General features: G+C 43.1%; 1 protein-coding gene across 1 annotated transcript in view; it reads right to left on the minus strand.

The window, feature by feature from the left end:
- BARX2 (BARX homeobox 2) overlaps positions 1-19622 on the minus strand; it is a 73013-nt gene that overhangs the window by 14571 nt on the left and 38820 nt on the right. Inside the window, exon 2 of the mRNA XM_081536558.1 lies at positions 325-622. Within this exon, the coding sequence (XP_081392684.1) occupies positions 325-622 (298 nt within the window). The remainder of the gene's footprint in view (positions 1-324; positions 623-19622) is intronic.

The raw sequence follows: 19622 nt of genomic DNA on the forward strand, positions 1-19622 counted from the left end.
TGCCAGGCAAGAATAGTGGAGCGAATTGACCATTTCCTATTCCAGGGGATTTTCCCCATCCAGGGATCAAACCTGGGTCTCTTGCATCTCCTGCATTGGCAGATGGATTCTTTACCACTGTACCACCTGGGAAGCCCTCAGGTGGGCTAGCTTTTGTTTAACCAAGGCTGAGATTACTTGAGCCAAGGCATGGACAGACTCCTGCCCTAGTGTTCTGCACAAACCCTAGAACAGTCCTTGTTGCTCTCCGTGCCACACTGAGAGCAAAAGGAGTCTCCCTTCTCAAGGGCCTTACCTGGAACAGTCCCTTCCCCATGTCCTCACCTGTCTGGGGTGGACAAGTACTTCTGCTTCTGGAACTTCTTCTCCAGGCCCATGAGCTGCAGCTCGGTGAAGATGGTGCGGCTCCGGCGGGGCTTTTTCTGCCGGGGCGTAGGCTGCTCAGTCTCGGACTCGCTGCTTCCATGGTTCTCGCCTGGGGCCTCTGCAGAGACAGCCTCGGTGGCCGGGTGGCGGGACAGAGCCTGGGCGATTCCCGGGGTGGTGGGGACCAGATGGGAGATGACTGTGGGCTGTCGGGTGATCACCGAGAGGAGAGGATATGCCCGGAGGGAAGCGGGACCTGGAAGACAAACAGGGAGGCGGGTCACATAGGGGCAGGGAGGGGGCAGGGGAGAGTAAGGGGGCCAGAGATCCCAGAGGACCCCACACTGAGCCCCATCTGTCTGCCTGGCAGGGCCTCCTGTTCACAAGCAGGTATAAATGGGGGAGACAGGACACATGCAGGTTAGATCAGCCTAATGGGTGAGAACATTCAAGTCTTCCACGACAAAGAAGATGGTCTTGAAATTCCTCTGGTTTTAAATGACTCTTTCCTCATCTCTTCCATTTGAATCTCTAAATTCTGGTTTCACAGATATGGGTCAGTGACACAGCAGATGGAAGGAAGTAGTCAGATAAAGCAAGGAACAAAGACTTAAGGAATCTGAAATAGATTTGTAATATACAAAGTACCTGAGAACCACCTCTGGTCTTTACAAAAAAAATACATGGTTGTAAGTATAAATTCTTCCTGGGAAGTCTACAAACCTTGAATCAGAACATTTTTCAGAGGTAGAAAGATGCTTAAAAGTTACTTCAACTCCCTCATTTCAGAGACAAGAAAACAGTCCCAGCCAGAAAGGCTAAAGGACTTAGATGGAGTCACAGAGCTAGAAACAAGCACATTCAGGAGTCAAACTAGGTTGTTTGGGCTTGAACTGTTGCTGCTGCTGTTAAGTTGCTTCAGTCGTGTCTGACTCTGTGCGACTCCATAGACGGCAGCCCACCAGGCTCCCCTGTCCCTGGGATTCTCTGGCTTGAACTACAGGGCAGTTACCACACCATGAATCACACAGATGCATCATTTAGAAGAGGGGCCCAAAAGATTTTAATTCATATGAAAATTCAGATCTGTTGTAGTGGCTGCCTCCAGCACTATGTTAAGGAGGATTCTCAGGCTGGGTCAAAGTCCCGCTGATGGAAGCAAGCTGGGGTTGATTAGCAATGTCTGCCCCAGGGTGGGGGGGGCGGGGGGGTAGCGGGCGTGGTAGTTCCCAGGACAGTTCTGTGCCTCTTCTGAATTTTGAGAGGAGAACTTTCCTGTCCAAAAATATGTTTTCTCTTTTGTTGACCGAAAAGAATTGCACAACCTAAAAGTTGAGAGTTATGTTTTATATTTTAGGGACTTTCTGAAGACACGAAGCCCTTGCAGATAGCTCCAAGGGACTGCTCTGAAGAGGTAAGGGAGGAGCCAGGATATATAGGAATTTTTGCAACAAAGACTAGGTGGTCACAACATCAAAGGATTACTATTAACTAAAGAAAACCATGGACAGACCTAGAGACTGTCGTACAGTATGAAGTAAGTCAGAAAGAGAGAAACAAATATCCTATAAGATCACTTATATGTGGAATCTAGAAAAATGGTCAGTATCCAGTTCCTTCTTCTCCTGAGTCCCCTCAGGATGCGCCGTTGGGGGCAGCTGCAGTGGTCAAAGGTAGTGGGTAGCCTGCAGCTTGTTGGTCTCCCTCCTGAGTTCCCTCAGGCTCACCAAGGGGCGGGGGTAGTGGCTGAGGGCTGAGTGGCTTGAGGGCTGCACTTTTTTTTTGTTTGCTGATACTTTTAAGGCTCAAGTGAAAAAGTTCTTCCTTTCCATTATTCCATAGAATTGCATTTAAAATGTCACTATCATTACCTATGGAAATCATTTTATCCCTCTGGGCCTCAGTTTTATCAGCTGTACAAGTGGGTAAAAGGAGAAAATTTCAAAGAATTCTTCAAACTCTTATATGGGCCTTCCGCGATGGCTCAGATGGTAAAAAAAAAAAAATCTGCCTGCGATGCAGGAGACCTAGGTTCAATCCCTGGGTTGGGAAGATCCGCTGGAGAAGGGAATGGCTACCCACTCCAGTATTCTTGCCTGGAGAATCCCATGGACAGAGGATACAAGACTGAGCGACTAACACTTTCACTTTTTCACTTTCATACTGATGTCATGAAAGCACCTTTCATCCCAAGCCCATCTTGATAGATGATGAAAACAGAGGAGGTTCTGTGGTGCCCTTTGGGACTCAGCCCAGCCCTGACAACTCACTACAAGAGCAAGGCGAATATCTGAGCCAGATAATACTCACGCTCGTTTAGGGTTAAAACCAACATCACAAAAGCTCCCAGGTGCTATGTGTGTGCTCTCTCCTCTAGGCTGGCATTTCTCTTCTTACTCAGTTCCATGCTTCTGTTTTGGACCCCAGTCACAGCTATGAAAACAGGTAACTTCTCCTGTTCTTTGACCACATGTCTGATAAGACCCAGTAGAAACCACAAAGTTGTTAAACAATATATCATCAAGGGCTACTACTTCCAATAACTATCCAGACAAGGCTAACACTTAAGGTTTTCTTCTTTCTTTTAATGAAAAAAAACAAACAAACAGAATCTGGGAATGATATTTTATAATAAGAAAAGTAGGATACCTAGTACAGTGGTTTTGCACCTGTATACATTATGAAATGCTGCTTCTTCAAAAGGAAACTATCAAAAAGCGTCTTATACTACTATTTTTAAAAAATTATTTCTTTTATTTATTTATGGCTGCAATGAGTCTTTGTTACTGCGAAGACTTTCTCTCGTTACAGTGAGCAGGGGCTACTTTTCCTGGTAGCGGGCAGGCTTCTCATTGCAGTGGTTTCTCCTATTGCTAAGCAAAAGCTCTAGATGCATGGGCTTCAAAGATGTGGCACATGGGCTTTAGTTGCTTGGAAGCATGTGGAATCTTCCTGGACCAGGGATCAAACCCGTGTCCCCTGCATTGGCAAGAGGATTCTTAACCACTGGACCACCAGCAAGATCCACTACTTTGTTTCTCATTACCAATGTAACACAATTTGTTATAAAAGAACTTTAAAACAATCGGAAACATACAAAATAGAAGTCTCCCCTCTCAGTTTTCAACCCCAAATCTTAGAGGTAAACTTCCATCACTGCCCCTGTGTATATACAGACATGGGCTTCCCAGGTGGCGCTGGTGGTAAAGACCCGCCTGCCAATGCAGGAGACTTAAGAGACACGGGTTCCATACCTGAGTCAGGAAGATCCCCTGAAGGAAGGCCTGGCACTCCATTATTTTTGCCCACTCCATTATTCTTGCCTGGAGAATTCCACGGACAGTGAAGCCTGGCAAGCTACAGTCCATAGATAGGGCTGCACAGAGTCAGTCATGACTGAAGCGACTTAGCACGCACATATTCACAAACATACATAAGTTCCAAATCTAATAATGTATATTCTAATCTACTGAAACCCATAGTTACAAAGTGTTTATTTGGTAAAATATAGACATGTCATTTTATTTTTTTCTAAACAGATAGCCAACAATTCCCCAAATACTTTACTGACTAGTCCATGACTTAAAATGCCGGCTTTGAGACATTAAGTTCCTAAAGAAATGAAGTTGGGAATTTCTGTTTATCAGAATTCTGAGAGTCTACTGGGGAATTTTAGTCACCATAAGTATGAAAACTTCCTGCTTTGTAGAAAAGCAGCCAAACTAGGACAAGAACCACCCTTCTCAAGGGCTGCTCTCTATTAATATGGTTATAAATAGGTGTAGAGCTGCTACATGAGGGCGGTGGGTGTGCAGGAGGAGAAGGGGTTGGGGAGGTTAGAGTTAGGAAACCAGGTGGAACAGAAAGGGGCAGATTTTGAGGGGGCTGCCAAGAGGCTGCACTTTGGGGAGAGTGAAGACTACTTTGAGGGGATTTCTGAGAAACATTTTAGGGGTGTACTAGGTAAAATCCTTGAATATATTCCTTTAAAAAAAACTAAAGTTCTTCATGTTCAAGGCTTTTGTAATCAGATTTCAGTTGTCATTGAGTAGAATTCGACAGATACACTGGGCCATATGGAGCCTTAGAAATAGATGGGTTACTTTATATATACGTATATCTGTTTCTGGACTCTATCTACTGAACTAATATATGATCCTGTTATAAGACCATTCCACTTTTATTATTGTGGGGTGTTGGGGAGTTTTATTATAGAACAAATTTCCCCTTTTTATTCTTTCTACAAAACTTTTTTGGCTATTGTCATTAAGTAATTTTTTCAGTTGAATTTTGGAATCAACTTGTTAGTCTCTAAAAAAGCAAATCCTACTAAAAATGTATTAGACTTCCACTGACCGTATAGATTAGTATAGGGAAAAATGATTCTTTTGACAGTTCTTGTCTCTAGTAGGCTGAAAGCAATTGTGGGTATTTAAAAATGGCTTTTGGAGATTTATAATATTTGGTTCCACAAAGCTTAAATCTAATGAAAACTTCACATTAAAAGACACAAACAAAACAAAAAACTTCGGAAGAATGGTAGTGATTTAAGGCAACATTCTAATCACCAAAGCTTATAATTTCAGGAATCTTTACCCAATACTCTGATGCAGATTCAGTAACAAAATTGTACTCCCCCAGTAGGCTTCCCTGGTGGCTCAGACGGTAAAGAACCTGCCTGCCAATGCAGGAGACACAGGAGATGCAGGTTCAATCCCTGGGTTGGGAAGATCCCCTGGAGAAGGGAATGGCTACCCACTCCAGGGTTCTTGCTTGGAGAATCCCATGGACAAAGGAGCCTGGGGGGCTACAGTCCATGAGGTTGCAAAGAGTCAGACACGACTAAGCGACTAACAGTTTCACTCAGTGGAAAGAGCACCTTCTGATGTTGGAGATACCCACGAGGCCTCTGGGATGCTGATAAATGTCTGGAGGGCTCAGGGAGGCCGTCGTTGTAAATAAACACAATCGCAGTGAGGCACCATGTTGTGTTTTTAGTATCTGATGTGTCCCTGAGGAAAGAACAGCGTGGCTGCACCAGGATGCAGGGTGGGTTCTGTGTGTGCAGCAAAGCGGTGCCATCTCCTGAGAGGCAAACCAATGGCAGCAGAAAAGCGAGACCAAATATACTCCAGCCAGCTGCTCCCTATCTTTCCTTGTTTTAATATATGACCTGATTTCTAACAAAACAGTACCCAGAGCTTTCATTCCACAAAGCACTTACACACTGCCATTTCACATTCTCACAGAAGTTCTGTGAAATCATCTAGCTCCCTATTCATATTTTGGCTAAAAAATCAAATTTAGGTTTTAAAAATAGAGGGGAAATGACAAATGAGCACATACAATGGAGGGAGGCCACTTGGGTTACTGAGAAGGCAGATAATGTATAACACTATGTATTAAGTATGCCTTTCTCTTTTCCTGAGAATTATCACTATGTGAAAATGTTGACTGAAGACAGCTGCCCAGCCACCCTGGATCATTTACATACACTCGTGAAATTCGAGCACAGTATCTGCTACTGAGGAGGAGTAATGACGGTCATAAACCAAAGACTTTGTTTAAACAGACACATTTTAGTTGACAAAAGGAGTATAAACATCATCACAGTGAATGCATCTTATAATAGCTGTTTTCTTCAACCCAGCCCCCTGACCAATAAGGCTGTAAGATGGGTATCACGTAACTGTGTGTACTGTCAACCTAGAAATAGCTGCCTGCCAAATGTTGGACTGTTTTGAGAATCTGTTTTGGGATTAGAAAACCTGAGCACATTTGTGATAGGCTGATGCTCAGGGACATCCCCGGCAGCCTGGGGAGAAGTAGAACATTCAGGAGGCTAAACAGAATGTTCCATCACATGGATTCTGCAAGTTGTTGTTTAGCGGCTCAGTCTTGTCCAGCTCTTTTGTGACCCCATAGACTGTAACTGGCCAGGCTTCTCTGTCTGTGGGATTGCCCAGGCAAGAATACTGCAGTGGGTTGCCATTTCCTCCTCCAAGGAATCTTCTCCACTCAGGGATCGAACCCTCATCTCCTGCATTGGCAGCTGGATTCTTTACTGCTGAGCCACCTGGGAAGCCCAAGTGGATTCTGCAAACTGAGTGGAAGTGATGCATGTGAATGCAACTGGGCCAAGTGTGGGCACAGTCCAAAATGGCCAATTTCAGGCACAGCTCCCCAACATAATTCTTCCTTCCCTACAAAGATCAGTCTACCCCTAGCTACAGCAGGACTTGAACCCCAGAGCCCCGTGCTGGCACCCATACACCTCCTGGGGGGCTCCTCTTCCATTCCTCCAAGACATCAAGTCCCCACATTGGCTCTCTATACCCACATTCTCGTTGACACTGCTGTTGCTGCTGCTGCTGCTAAGTCGCTTCAGTCGTGTCCGACTCTGTGCGACCCCATAGACGGCAGCCCACCAGGCTCCGCCATCCCTGGGATTCTCCAGGCAAGAATACTGGAGTGGGTTGCCATTTCCTTCTCCAGTGCATGAAAAGGAAAAGTGAAAGTGAAGTCGCTCAGTCGTGTCCGACTCTTAGCGACCCCATGGACTATAGCCTATGAGGCTCCTCCGTCCATGGGATTTTCCAGGCAAGAGTACTGGAGTGGGGTGCCATTGCCTTCTCCGTTGACACAGAGAAGGTCAAAGGTCTGAGTGGATAAGGATCTCTAAGCTGCCTGCTTGACTGATTTATGTCCTGGGAATGTGTGACCTGTATACCTGCAGAAAGCTTCCGAGGAACAGAGGCAGCATACACAGAGGCATGGGTAGAGATGTATTCAGTTAACCTAAAAGACAGACTTGGTGGAACAACTGGGAAGCTCTGGCTGAGTTTCCTGGGAAAAATCATAAAACCACCCACACCAAATGGCTCCCATGGACTCACATCCCTACACACTGGCTGGTAATCTAGGACAATGGAAAGAACGGGACCTCACTGACTCCTGGAGGGACCTTGAGCAGGTTAGCAAAACTTTCTTAGTTTCAATTTCCTCTTCTGTAAAGCAGGACTAATAATAGTTTCCCCGTGTAGATTACTGTAAAGATGAAATGCATTTAATTGCTGTTAGCTTTCTTTTCTTTCCTCTTTTCACTTCAGTGGTTTGATGCTCTGTGAATGAGCTCAGTGGAAGTTGGACTTATCAAGAAAGCAGACTGACTTGTAAGCTACCTATGTGTTATCTTCTTATCCTCTGCACATATACATGAAAAGCAAGATTCAGCAACACTAGAATATGCCAGCTTCTCTTTGCTAAATGGCGCTCTTTAAATGCCCTAACAGCAAAACAAGACAGCTAGAGTAAATCAGTGAGAGGGCTAATCTAGCCAGTGCAAGCGTGCTAAATCGCTTCAGTCATGTCCGACTCTTTGCGACCCTATGGACCATAGCCCACCAGGCTCCTCTGTCCATGTGATTCTCCAAGCAAAGATACTGGAGCAGGTTGCCATGCCCTCCTCCAGGGGATCTTCCCAACCCAGGGACTGAACCCACGTCTCTTATGTCTCCTGCATTGGCAGGCGGGTTTTTTTTACCACTATTGCCACTGATGTCCCCCTAAAACCATCAAGAAATAATTACTGTGGTTTTGCACACCTGGATAAACAATTCACAGCCCTTCCCAAGGTTAGTTGCAGGCAAAGAAGGATAAGGTGGTGGCACACAGGACCGTACCAAAGTCAATTTCTAAAAATTGCAGGGCAAACAGAGATGCATGGTTAAAATTAACATGCCTCATTTTATGTTGAAGGTGGACTAAGAAAAGGCTAAGCTTAGGGTAAGTGGCAACCAGACATGAAAGTTCAGTGCTTGTTTGTCTATAATCTTTTTTTAAGATTCTTTTTAACATGGGCCATTATTTAAAGTCTTTATTGAATTTGTTACAATATTGCTTCTGTATAATGCTTTAGCTTTTTGGCCCTGAGGCATATGGAATCTTAGCTCCCTGACCAGGGATCGAACCCACATCTCCTGTATTGGAAGGTGAAGTCTTAACCACTGGACCACCAGAGAAGCCTCCTCCCTTACCATTCTTGAAGATTATCCATATAGGGACTTTCTTGGTGTAACAGTGGTTATGAGTCTCCCTGATAACGCAGGGGACACTGGTTACATCCCTGGTCTGAGAGGATCACACGTGCTGTGGGGCAACTGAGCCCATGCACCACAACTACTGAAGCCCGTGCACCTTAGAGCCTGTGCTCCACAAGAGAAGCCACTGCAATAAGAATCCCATGCACCTCAACTAAAGAGTGGCCCCTGCCCACTGCAACTAGAGAAAAGCCCATGCAGCCAATAAACAAGTAATTTTTTAAATTAATTTTTTTAATAAAAACACACATAAAGAAAGATTTTCAAATTGTTTACAGTGGGTGAAAGTGAGTTTATATTTATTAAAATAGTATCATATGTTAAAAATTGTTCTCTGTTTCGGTTGATAATTGATGTAATTCATCCCAATACCTAAAGATATACTTACATAAACATTTTAAATACAGTGGTCTACACTGTGATTGCACTTGATGCTTATTCAGTCATTCCTCCCTTTGTGGACATTTAGGATGAAGAGGAACCAGAGATCAAATTGCCAACATGCGACGGATCATCGAAAAAGCAAGAGAGTACCAGAAAAACATCTATTTCTGCTTCATTGACTATGCCAAGGCCTTTGACTGTGTGGATCACAATAAACTGTGGAAAATTCTGAAAGAGATGGGAATATCAGACCGCCTGACCTGCCTCTTGAGCAACCTGTGTGCAGGTCAGGAAGCAACAGTTAGAACTGGACATGGAACAACAGACGGGTTCCAAATAGGAAAAGGAGTACGTCAAGGCTGTATATTGTCACCCTGCTTATTTAACTTATATGCAGAGTACGTCATGAGAAACGCTGGGCTGGAGGAAGCACAAGCTGGAATCAAGATTGCCGGGAGAAATATCAGTCACCTCAGATATGCAGATGACACCACACTTATGGCAGAAAGTGAAGAAGAACTAAAGAGCCTCTTGATGAAAGTGAAAGAGGAGAGTGAAAAAGTTGGCTTCAAGCTCAACATTCAGAAAACTAAGAGCATGACATCCGGTCCCATCACTTCATGGCAGATAGATGGGGAAACAGTGGAAAGAGTGGCTGACTTTATTTTTCTGGACTCCAAAATCACTGCAGATGATGATTGCAGCCATGAAATTAAAAGACACTTACTCCTTGGAAGGAAAGTTATGACCAACCTAGGTAGCATATTAAAAAGCAGAGACATTACTTTGCCAACAAAGGTCCATCTAGTCAAGGCTATGGTTTTTCCAGTGGTCATGTATGGATGTGAGAATTGGACTATAAAGAAAGCTGAGCGCCGAAGAATTGATGCTTTTGAACTGTGGTGTTGGAGAAGACTCTTGAGAGTCCCTTGGACTGAAAGGAGATCCAACCAGTCTATCCTAAAGGAGATCAGTCTTGGGTGTTCATTGGAAGGACTGATGTTGAAGCTGAAACTCCAATACTTTGGCCACCTGATGCGAAGAGCTGACTCATTGGAAAAGACCCTGATGCAGGGAAAGATTGAGGGCAGGAGGAGAAGGGGACAACAGAGGAGGAGATGGCTGGATGGCATCACCGACTTGATGGACATGGGTTTGGGTGGACTTAGGGAGTGGGTGATGGACAGGGAGGCCTGGCGTGCTGCGGTTCATGGGGTCACAAAGAGTCAGACATGACTGAGCGACTGAACTGAACTGAACTGAGGATAGCTATGTTTTTGCTACTACATGTAATGCTGCAATGAAAATCTATCCCTGCTGGGTACATTTTTCAATGTAAGTTTCTGGACCAAACGGCATGTGAATTTTATTTAAATATTTGCTTATCTATTTCTTTGGCTGTAGAGAAAGAATGGCAAGGAAGGGAGGAAAGGGGATATAATGAGGCTGAATGGCCATTTAACTCTGTGACACACTAAGTTTCTATCCCAGAAAGAGTTAATGGAATGCATGCTCCTTTACAGGTTATGGATTTGTATTACTAAAGAAAAAAGAAAATGTTTTAAGAGGCCAACTCAAAGGCTAACAAAACATCTCAGCCATTAACTACCTCATAAAAAAAAAAAAAGCGGGTGGGCATTTTGATGAGTTAAGTATAAATGAATTAGAAACATGTGGAATAAATTTATTCCACCATCCACATGTGACTGCCATAATGTCGATTCTGGAATAAGCATCTAGTTAAATTAAAAACTGAAGAAGGTTCACAAAGATTGACAAAGGGATGGAGTGGGGAGAAGACATTTTGGGTATTTAGAGCCATGAAGATTTGGGAAACAAAGAGGAGATGAGAGAGCAACCCCAGCAGCCTGGACTGCATCACGCCATCTTTTCAGATTCTTGATTTCGCAAAGAGACAAGCTCAGTCTTACCACATTCAACCTGCAGCATCATCAAAACAACAGACGCCCACAAAAACGCACGGCTTCACAGGGAGCTCCATGAAATCAATTAAGTTGGAAGATAGGTGTGTGGACCTTCTCATCCTGCCTAAAGTGACCCACCCAGATGTGGTCATCAACCACCCTCTAGCCGCCACTGCTCCACGTCCTCTGGCACCAAAGCACACATAAGAAATGACATCGTCTTTCTCCTCCTGGCCATTCTGCTGTCTCCATACACCCACACCTGCTTTCAGCCATTCCTCATAACCACTCATGGATGGAAAGCTTCCCAGAGCAGCTGTTGTTTAGTACAGAGATTGAATTCATCACTCCCACCTCCAGGCACCCCCACCCCAGCTTTTTGTATGTGTCCTTATTCACCTTTACTTAATTCAAACCTTGGAGCAAGAGTTAATGTGTTTACCCATATATTGCTCACTAGATTGCAAACTTCTTCAGGACAGAATTAAAAAGTGCATTGTTTTATGGACACAGGTCGGGGTGGGGGAAGGAAGGAGCGGGTGAGATGAATGCAGACAGTAGCATGAAACCATATACACTACTATATGTAAACTAGACAGCCAATGGAAATGTACTCAGGGAACTCAAACCGAGGTTCTGTAACAACCGAGAGGAGTGGGAAAGGGTGAGAGGTAGGAGGGAGAATCAAGAGGGTGGGGACATAGGTATACCTACGGCTAATTCAGGTTGATGTATGGCAAAAACCAAAGCAATACTGTACAGCAATTATCCTTCAAATACAAATAAAAAAATTTTTAAGTGCATCTTCTCAGTGAAAATGCCACTCCTGACTTGATCTGATTTTACCTAGTATCAGATGACTGGGGCTGAAGACATGGTTCTGACACGTTTGGGGTCTGTGGTCTTGGTCAAACCATCCTTCCAACCTTTGGCTTTCTTTCCTAAAAATGACACTAATAATACTTCTCCCAAGCTTGTTGAAAGATAGCAATGGATAATGAGTATAAAATAATTTTGTAAACAATGAAGAACTATAGCAAAAAAAGGCAGTCATTTTTTTTTTCCAACAGTCAAAAAAGCACTAGCTTTCCAAATGTCAGAGATGCCTCTATCTCCAAAGAAATCATAATCCTTCACAGGCAGTCCAGTGGTTAAGACTCCGTGCTTCCACTGCAGGGAGCATGGGTTCAATCCCTGGTAAAGGAACTAGAATCCCACAGGCCGTGTGACGCAGCCAAGAAAACAATCGAAAAAACAAACGTTAATCCTGCTTTCTGTGCTAACCTAATCCCCTCTTTGTCTTGTCGCTTGTACGCTGTCATTTCCAGTTAAGGTCCTATTGTCACAGGGATAGAGGCTACACAAAACTGACCAGGAGGGGCCCTCTGGTTCACTGTCACCATCATCTGTGAAGCCTACCGAATAGCTCTCCCTCCAGAAGCCAATTATCTCACTGGAGACATGAGGCATTACAATAAAAGTTAATAAGTAGACAAAGAAGCGTATGGCAAATGCTAGATGGCAGAAGACTCATGGGAATTCAGGATGGATTTCTGCACTCCAGAGCGTACAGTGGCTGGTCATGAAAAAAGAAGGAGCTAGGGTTCTGAGAGGGAAGGAAGGAACAGATTCCAGAGTCACTGGAACCCATAGGACCTGGAGAAGCACTAGATTGGGAAGAGAGAGGAGGGCAAACAGAGAAGATGCTGGAAGATTCAACACTGAAGCAGAACTGCTGGGATCAGAGAGCTTCTGCCTCTGTCACGTGACAGTGTTTCATTAGAAGAGATATGGCTTGCAGAGGCTTATTTAGTTTGAGGTAAAATCATACGCTGATTTTGACATATGATTCCTGGCAGGCATGCATGGTCACAAACTCATTTTTGCTGAAGGACTCGGAGATGAGTCTGTGGATTTTACATAGAATAAGAGTTGAAGAGCTGACTCATTGGAAAAGACACCGATGCTGCGAAACAATGAAGGCAAAAGGAAACGGAGTGGCAGAGGATGAAATGGTTTAGATAGCATCACCAACACAACGGACACGAATCTGAGCAAACTCCAGGAGATAGTGAAGGACAAGGAAGGCTGGTGGGGCGCAGTCCATAGGGTCGCAAAGAGTCAGACATGACTTAGCAAGTCAACAACAGCAACTCCTTCCACCTCTGTTATTACCAAGCTATAACCCAAGCATCTGTACCTGGGCCATTGTGATAGCATCTGCCAGAATGAGGTAAAATGCAAATTTAAACATGTTACTTTCATGGTTAAAACTGTTCTCCAGATTTCCACTGAATTTAAAACTAAACCCAAACTACTCACCAAGGCCCATGAGGGCCCTGCAGGATCTGGATCTTGCCTGCTTTCTACATCATGGGACAGTCTTCTCACTCCTGTGCTTTGGTCTCACTAGCTTTCAGTCAGCTCCTCAAAGACCCTGAGTCTTTTCCTCAACAAGGCATTGCCCTTTGGTCAGCGCATAACTGAAGGGTTGAAAGTAGAATTCATCTCCCAAGAAGAAAGATTTAAGACCAGCAGGGGATGAAGGACTAGGCCTTGGGGTACATCTTCATCAATGGGGCTAGGAAAGGAAATAGGACCAATAACGCAGACAGACATTGTAGCGTAAGAAGCAAGCACCACAAGTAGGAGTACAGGCTCAGTGGAAATGGCCAGAGAATTTCAAGAAGGATCCACTTTCCATAAGGTTACTCACTAGGAAATCTTTTGACCTTAAGTTTTGAAAAGTTCTCCCCTTCTCGGATACTTCCAGACCTATCTTATGGTATAGGAATCTCCACCAGGCAGGCTGGGAAAATACCCATTGTGCTAGGACCCTAGGCAGTGTCAAGGAGAAGCCACTGAAGAGTATTTTCTGTCAGTGGTCCCCGGGGGCCCAGGCAAGCTCTTGATTACCCAGGAGGAGAAGCAGCCGCCAAACACTGAGCATCTCATGCCAAAATGTAATTTTCTAAGTCCAGTTTAATTTTCTTCCTCTCCTTATACATTCTCTGTGTGTGTACTCAGTCATGTCTGACTCTTTTCGACCCCCTGGACTGTAGCCCACCAGGCTCCTCTATCCATGGGATTCTCTAGGAAAAAATACTGGAGTGGGTTGCCATTTCCTACCCCAAGGGATCTTCCCGACCCAGGGATTGAAGCCATGTCTCCTGCATTGGCAGGTGAATGCTTTACCACTGTGTCACCTGGGAAACCCTGGACCATGAAGGCAAATCATTAAACTGGAGGCCTCTCAAACCAGTGATCAGTAAGCCCCCAGTACAGTCAATGACCAGCACATCTCTCTCTGCTGTGATGACCAGCATAATGCAGGCCTTTCCATCAAGATTCCTCAATGACATGCAGATAGTCATGTGATTTCAATGGTTAAATCTCCTCTTCCTGGTGCCCCATTTTTTCTGATAAAAGTGTACTCTTGAAGCTTATGCAGATACAGAACTGTGTTGCAAAATGCACTCAAACTTTGGAGGAATCTACTAATTGAAAAGAGAGGGATAGAGCTCTGTTATTTGGTGGAAGGCTCTTGTTAGAGAGAATGAAAGAATTCCTCTCCTTTTTTCTTTTGTTCAAGGAGTTAAGATCAAATGGCAGCCAGCATACACCCAAACAGTAGTGGGAAAATTATACAACAGATATCGATATTTACTCATGCTTGAGTCTTGCTCTTGTAGGTAATAAGGGAAAACAATAAAAAAATTCTGCAACACACTGAATGTGAATCATGTGGACCATTGTAACTAACTGGTCAACTGGGACCAAAGAGAGTTGTTTCCTACAGCAAGATGCTCCCTGCACTGAGTCCCATCCTGTCTAAGATCCAACTCTACTCTCAACAATGCCATCCCCTTTCCTTAGCCTCAGTCCGCAGTGAGGCCTCTCTTTCTCTGAGTTTTCCTCATCAGTAGTTGGGGGAGTTGGCTGGTTTCTAGGATCCTTTTCGGTACCAAGGTACAATGACTTTACGAGCAATAACCACACTCGGACACACGGAGTCTCTTAACATTTGTCAACTCGATTGTAAAGTCTTTGTCTTATACTTTCTTTCCCACGATGTACTTCCCATGCTTTGCAAATGGCATCAACTAAATAAATATTAGCTGCAGTTAATGAGTGAGCTAAGAGCAAGAGTATTAATTCCTGCACGTAAACTTCCCCAGAACCACTAAATCTTGTCAGTTCACAAGGGAGTGGAGTGATGAACTATTTACTCATCTGATATCTTCATAGGTGATCCAGATTTTAACCATAAAGGCAAAAGACTATCTTTGAATAAATCTCACCATGCACAATTAAGACCTCGACGCTATTTGATTTATAGGGAATGACACACTGAATAACAAAACACAGAGAGTAGTTTTTTCTAACTGGGCCTTTGACGGGATAAAGTCACACAAAGTCAATGTCTGAACTAGGACCAGAGCCCAGACCTCCAGTTTGTTATTGTTGTCTAGTCGCTAAGTTGTGTCTGACTCCATGTGACTCCATGGACTGTAGCACACCAGGCTTCCCTGTCCTTCACTATCTCCCGGAGTTTGCTCAGACTCATGTCCATGGAAGAGACAAATGTTCTATTAACATCACTTTTTTCACGTCACGTATTGCCTTTCTAGGCAAGAGCCTGCCAAAGTGCTGAGTACTGTTTGGCTTCAGATACTTATTCTTCCACATTCATGTAGTCTATTTTAACGGTTAACGCTTTTATTCTGCAATCTAGTGTTAAAAGCACTATGGTTTTAATAATCTGAGAAGACATGGTAAATATTACCTTGGAAGTTACTAAGGTTTTGCAATTTCACTTCTTTTTTGCAAGCTTAACTGAATCATGATTGACAGATAAAAACTGTATCTACTGAAAGTATATGACATGATGATTTTATATATTTTTGTATATATACCCATTATGAAGTGATCACTGCAATCTAGCTAATTAACACATCCATCACCTCATACTGTTTTCTTTCGGGTGCATGGTAAAAACCTTAAGAGCTACTCTCTTAACAAATGTCAAGTATATAATACATTATTATTACCTTAATCACCTTGCTGCACATTAGGTCTCCAGAAGGTATTCATCTCATAACTGAAGTCTGTACCCTTGGACCAACAACTCCCCATTTCCCCCACCCATTAGCTCCCTACAACCACTCTTTTCTCAGTTTCTGTGAGTTATACAGTTTTTTTTTTTTTTTTTTAATTTTTGGCCACAAAAAGCAGCATGGGGGTAGGATCTTAGCTCCCAGAGCAGGGATGGAAAATGTACCCCTGCAGTGGAAACTAACCACTGGACCACCAGGGAATTCTCAGTCCTACTATTTTAGACTTCACCTATAAAGATCATGCTGTATTTGTCTTTGTCTGACATTTCACTTAGCCTGATGTCCTCCAGGTTCATCTATGTTGTCACAATGGCAGGATTTCCTCCTTTTTCAAGACTGAGTAATATTTCACTGCATAGAGAATGTTTATCTCACATTTTCTTTATTTATATGTCAACGAATACTTAGGTTGTTTCCATGTCTTGGCTGTCGTGAATAACATGGCACTGAACATGAGGGTACAGTTGTCTCTTTAACATAGTGATTTTACGTTCTTTGGATACATATCCAGAAGTGAAATTATCACATCATGTAATCTATCTTTCATTTTTTAGGAACTTTCACACTGTTTTCTGTAATAGCTATAATCATGTGGTCCAGTTTTTAGGAAGTTTGAACATATTAAAGATTAACAGCTAATAATCTTATATTTTTATCAGCCAGTCTGAAAGACTTCTGCTTGGAAATTTTTCCTAAATTGGGCTAGTAGATGTTTAGGAGAAAGGTGGAAATAAGTGTAGATCTCTGACTATATTACAGCTCAATGACCTGAAACACTGACATCGATTTGTTCATAAGAAAAAAATAATAACCCAATCTCTCCAAAAGAAGAGAGGCTCAACAGATGCTAAGTCAACCTCACATGCCTTAAATTCCACCCATAACCTCAAAGTGATGGACAGATGGAGGGGACAAAGGGAGGAGAGTTTACTGGCACCACTACTATGGGCTAAACTTTACACATACATATCTCTCTTACTCCTCACAAAGATTATCTGATGATGAGGGCAAATATCTGGAATCTGTACAGAAATTTGTTTGATTCATGGCCATGCTCATTATTATATCATGCTACCTTTCAAAATCCTAAAATACACCTTACCAAGGACTTTCCCTTTTGGCATTCTATTGTTCCAGACAGTTGATGCACATTCAAGCACAGTTAAACCTCTGCCTCTTCCAGGGTGTGCTTGTGAATTAGGCACTGAATTAGGCACATGGGCTTCCCAGGTAACACTATGGTAAAGAACACACCTGCCAATGCAGAAGACATAAGAGACGTGGGTTCGATACCTGGATGGGGGAAAATCCCCTGGAGAAGGGCATGGCCACCCACTCCAGCATTCTTGCCTGGAGAATTGCACGGTCAGAGGAGCCTGGAGGGCTACAGTCCATTAGTTCTCAAAGGGTCAGAAACAACTGAAGCAACTTAGCATGGGGCACGCGTGTTGGCTCACATGACATCCGAATAGTTAATTCTTATCTCAAGGCTCCATAATTTTCATGACTCAGTGCCCTATTCCCCCTTTTCAAAAGAAACAGGCAAAGGATATCATCTTTTGTTTCTTCTTAAATCACATTAATTTTTTCCCAGTAGAAAGCAACATGTTTCAGTATAGAAAATTTAAATCTACAAAACCACAGACACCAAAAAAAAGCTGTGTACATTCCCACATACAGAAAAACCAGCAAAGCTGGTTTCTGAAAGACACAGGAGGTCCTATTTGGATAGACTCTGGTCTGCCTGGAAGAAAGATGGTGCCATGGTTTTAGTCCAACAAGAAAAAGAGGACAAATAGTTGTGTTTCCTGGGGAACAGCTTGGATGGAAACAAAGTATGACATTCTGAAATCCATCTAACATAGCAATAATGAGCCTATTACCAAGACCAAAGAACTGAGCCAAGCCACACACATGGCAAGGAACTCAGATTTGTAGCCAGATGCCCAGGTATTTTCTCATTTTCCATGAGCCATTTCCCCACTGACCATGTGAGAAGCAGAGAGGCATTTTTATAGAACTTGCAACTCTTATTCCTAGAGGTATACATCAACACCGCTTCTCCCAATTAGTCCAATTTATTTCCAGAGCTGGGAACGAGTTAACAATTGCTGTAGAAAAGTTGTACAAGTACAGATAAATACTACTTCTCACTAGATTCTAAGCTCAGGACTACTGGTTCAAAAATTGTTAATTATTAACAGAAAAAAAATAAGGTCAATAAACTGCAGTGTAGAATTCTACCAAGATATCTCAAAGCACAGAATTTTTTAAATTGAAGTACAGTTGATTTACAAAGGCACAAATTTCTAAAATAAAGATATACAATTCAATATCCTGAGATAAACCATAATGGAAAAGAATATTTAAAAAAAATAATGGATATATACATATATATGTATGTATAATTGAATCACTTTGTTGTATAGCAGAAATTAATACAACATTGCAAATCCACTATATTTCAACAAAATAAATTAATAAATAAAATAAGGCTATATATATGTACTAAATTTAGGGTTGCTATGACCTATAAGATGAATATTAGTATAAGATTTTGAAATTTAATCAGAAAATGGAAAATGGTACAAATGTCAATGTAATAATTGATGTACTTCACTTACATATACTATTTTATACTATTATACTACTATATACATACTATTCTAAACTGAAAAGGGCAATACACCTATAGACTGAGAGTTATCATCTGACAGGGACCCCCAGACAGGCACAGTCCTCCCCAGAACTTCTCTGTCCCTGCCTTCAACATGACAGAAACCAGTTCCCACATGAAGCATAACTAACTACTAGCTCAGACTCAACGAGACTCTGCAGTAGGTTCAACAGTCAAAAAAGATTCATCTCCACTCTTTAGATTCAGCACAGAAAAGAGAGTTTTTGACCAAAGCAACTCAGGCCCCAATGAGAAGAGCTGAACACACAGTGTGTCCTGTAGGCACGAGCTCTCTTCCAGTGGCCCAACCTCGCAGGCCCTGCGCCCAGCATCCCTGGGTCCTTACTTCAGGCCAGAACCCGCCTTCCCTCTCTCATTACACATCTGAGAGATGAGCTGAGCGCTGCCCCAGGAAGCATCATCTCAGTCCTTGGAACGGAGCTGAGAGAATCAGAACACGGCGGGGTCCCTCGCTGGTCTGTTGCATCCACATCATTACCCCACAGCTCATTAGAGGGCTGGCAGAGGCAGGAGTGTGGTCGTGTCATTTAAAGTACAGATAAAGACCCTGGTTGGATGAACTCCCTGGACACTGCAAAAGCCTCCCAAAATAGCCTCACGCCAATCTACACCACACCAGGATCTCAGTGGCAAGCATCCATTCACAGAGAAGATGAAGAACCGCAGTTAGTCTTTTATATTTTTAGGCCTATAGTGAAGTTATTAGAGTCACACTCAGGCTGTCACTTTTCTAAGGTAGCAATTAAATACAGACTCGTGGTGACACCTGTTATCCTGCTCACTCAACTGATGAGGGCACCTGGATTGTCAAAGTTCAAAGGGGAAATAATCAGCACAAATACACCAACTCCAAGTACAGGTCATGGGCGCCACAATTTCTTCTTATTCTTAACCAGCAAGGATCTCTATAATCCTGAGTTTCAAAACTCTTTGGGCATTACAGCCAAAGATACATAGCCATTATAGCTTCCTTCAGAAGCACCAAGCCAGCTCATTTCTGCTAAGGAATTTCTGAGAAAGTTCATGTAAGAAG

This window comes from Giraffa tippelskirchi, chromosome 10, assembly GCF_054371585.1.
Source record: "Giraffa tippelskirchi isolate mGirTip1 chromosome 10, T2T-mGirTip1v1.2.pri, whole genome shotgun sequence".
Lineage (NCBI taxonomy): Eukaryota > Metazoa > Chordata > Mammalia > Artiodactyla > Giraffidae > Giraffa > Giraffa tippelskirchi.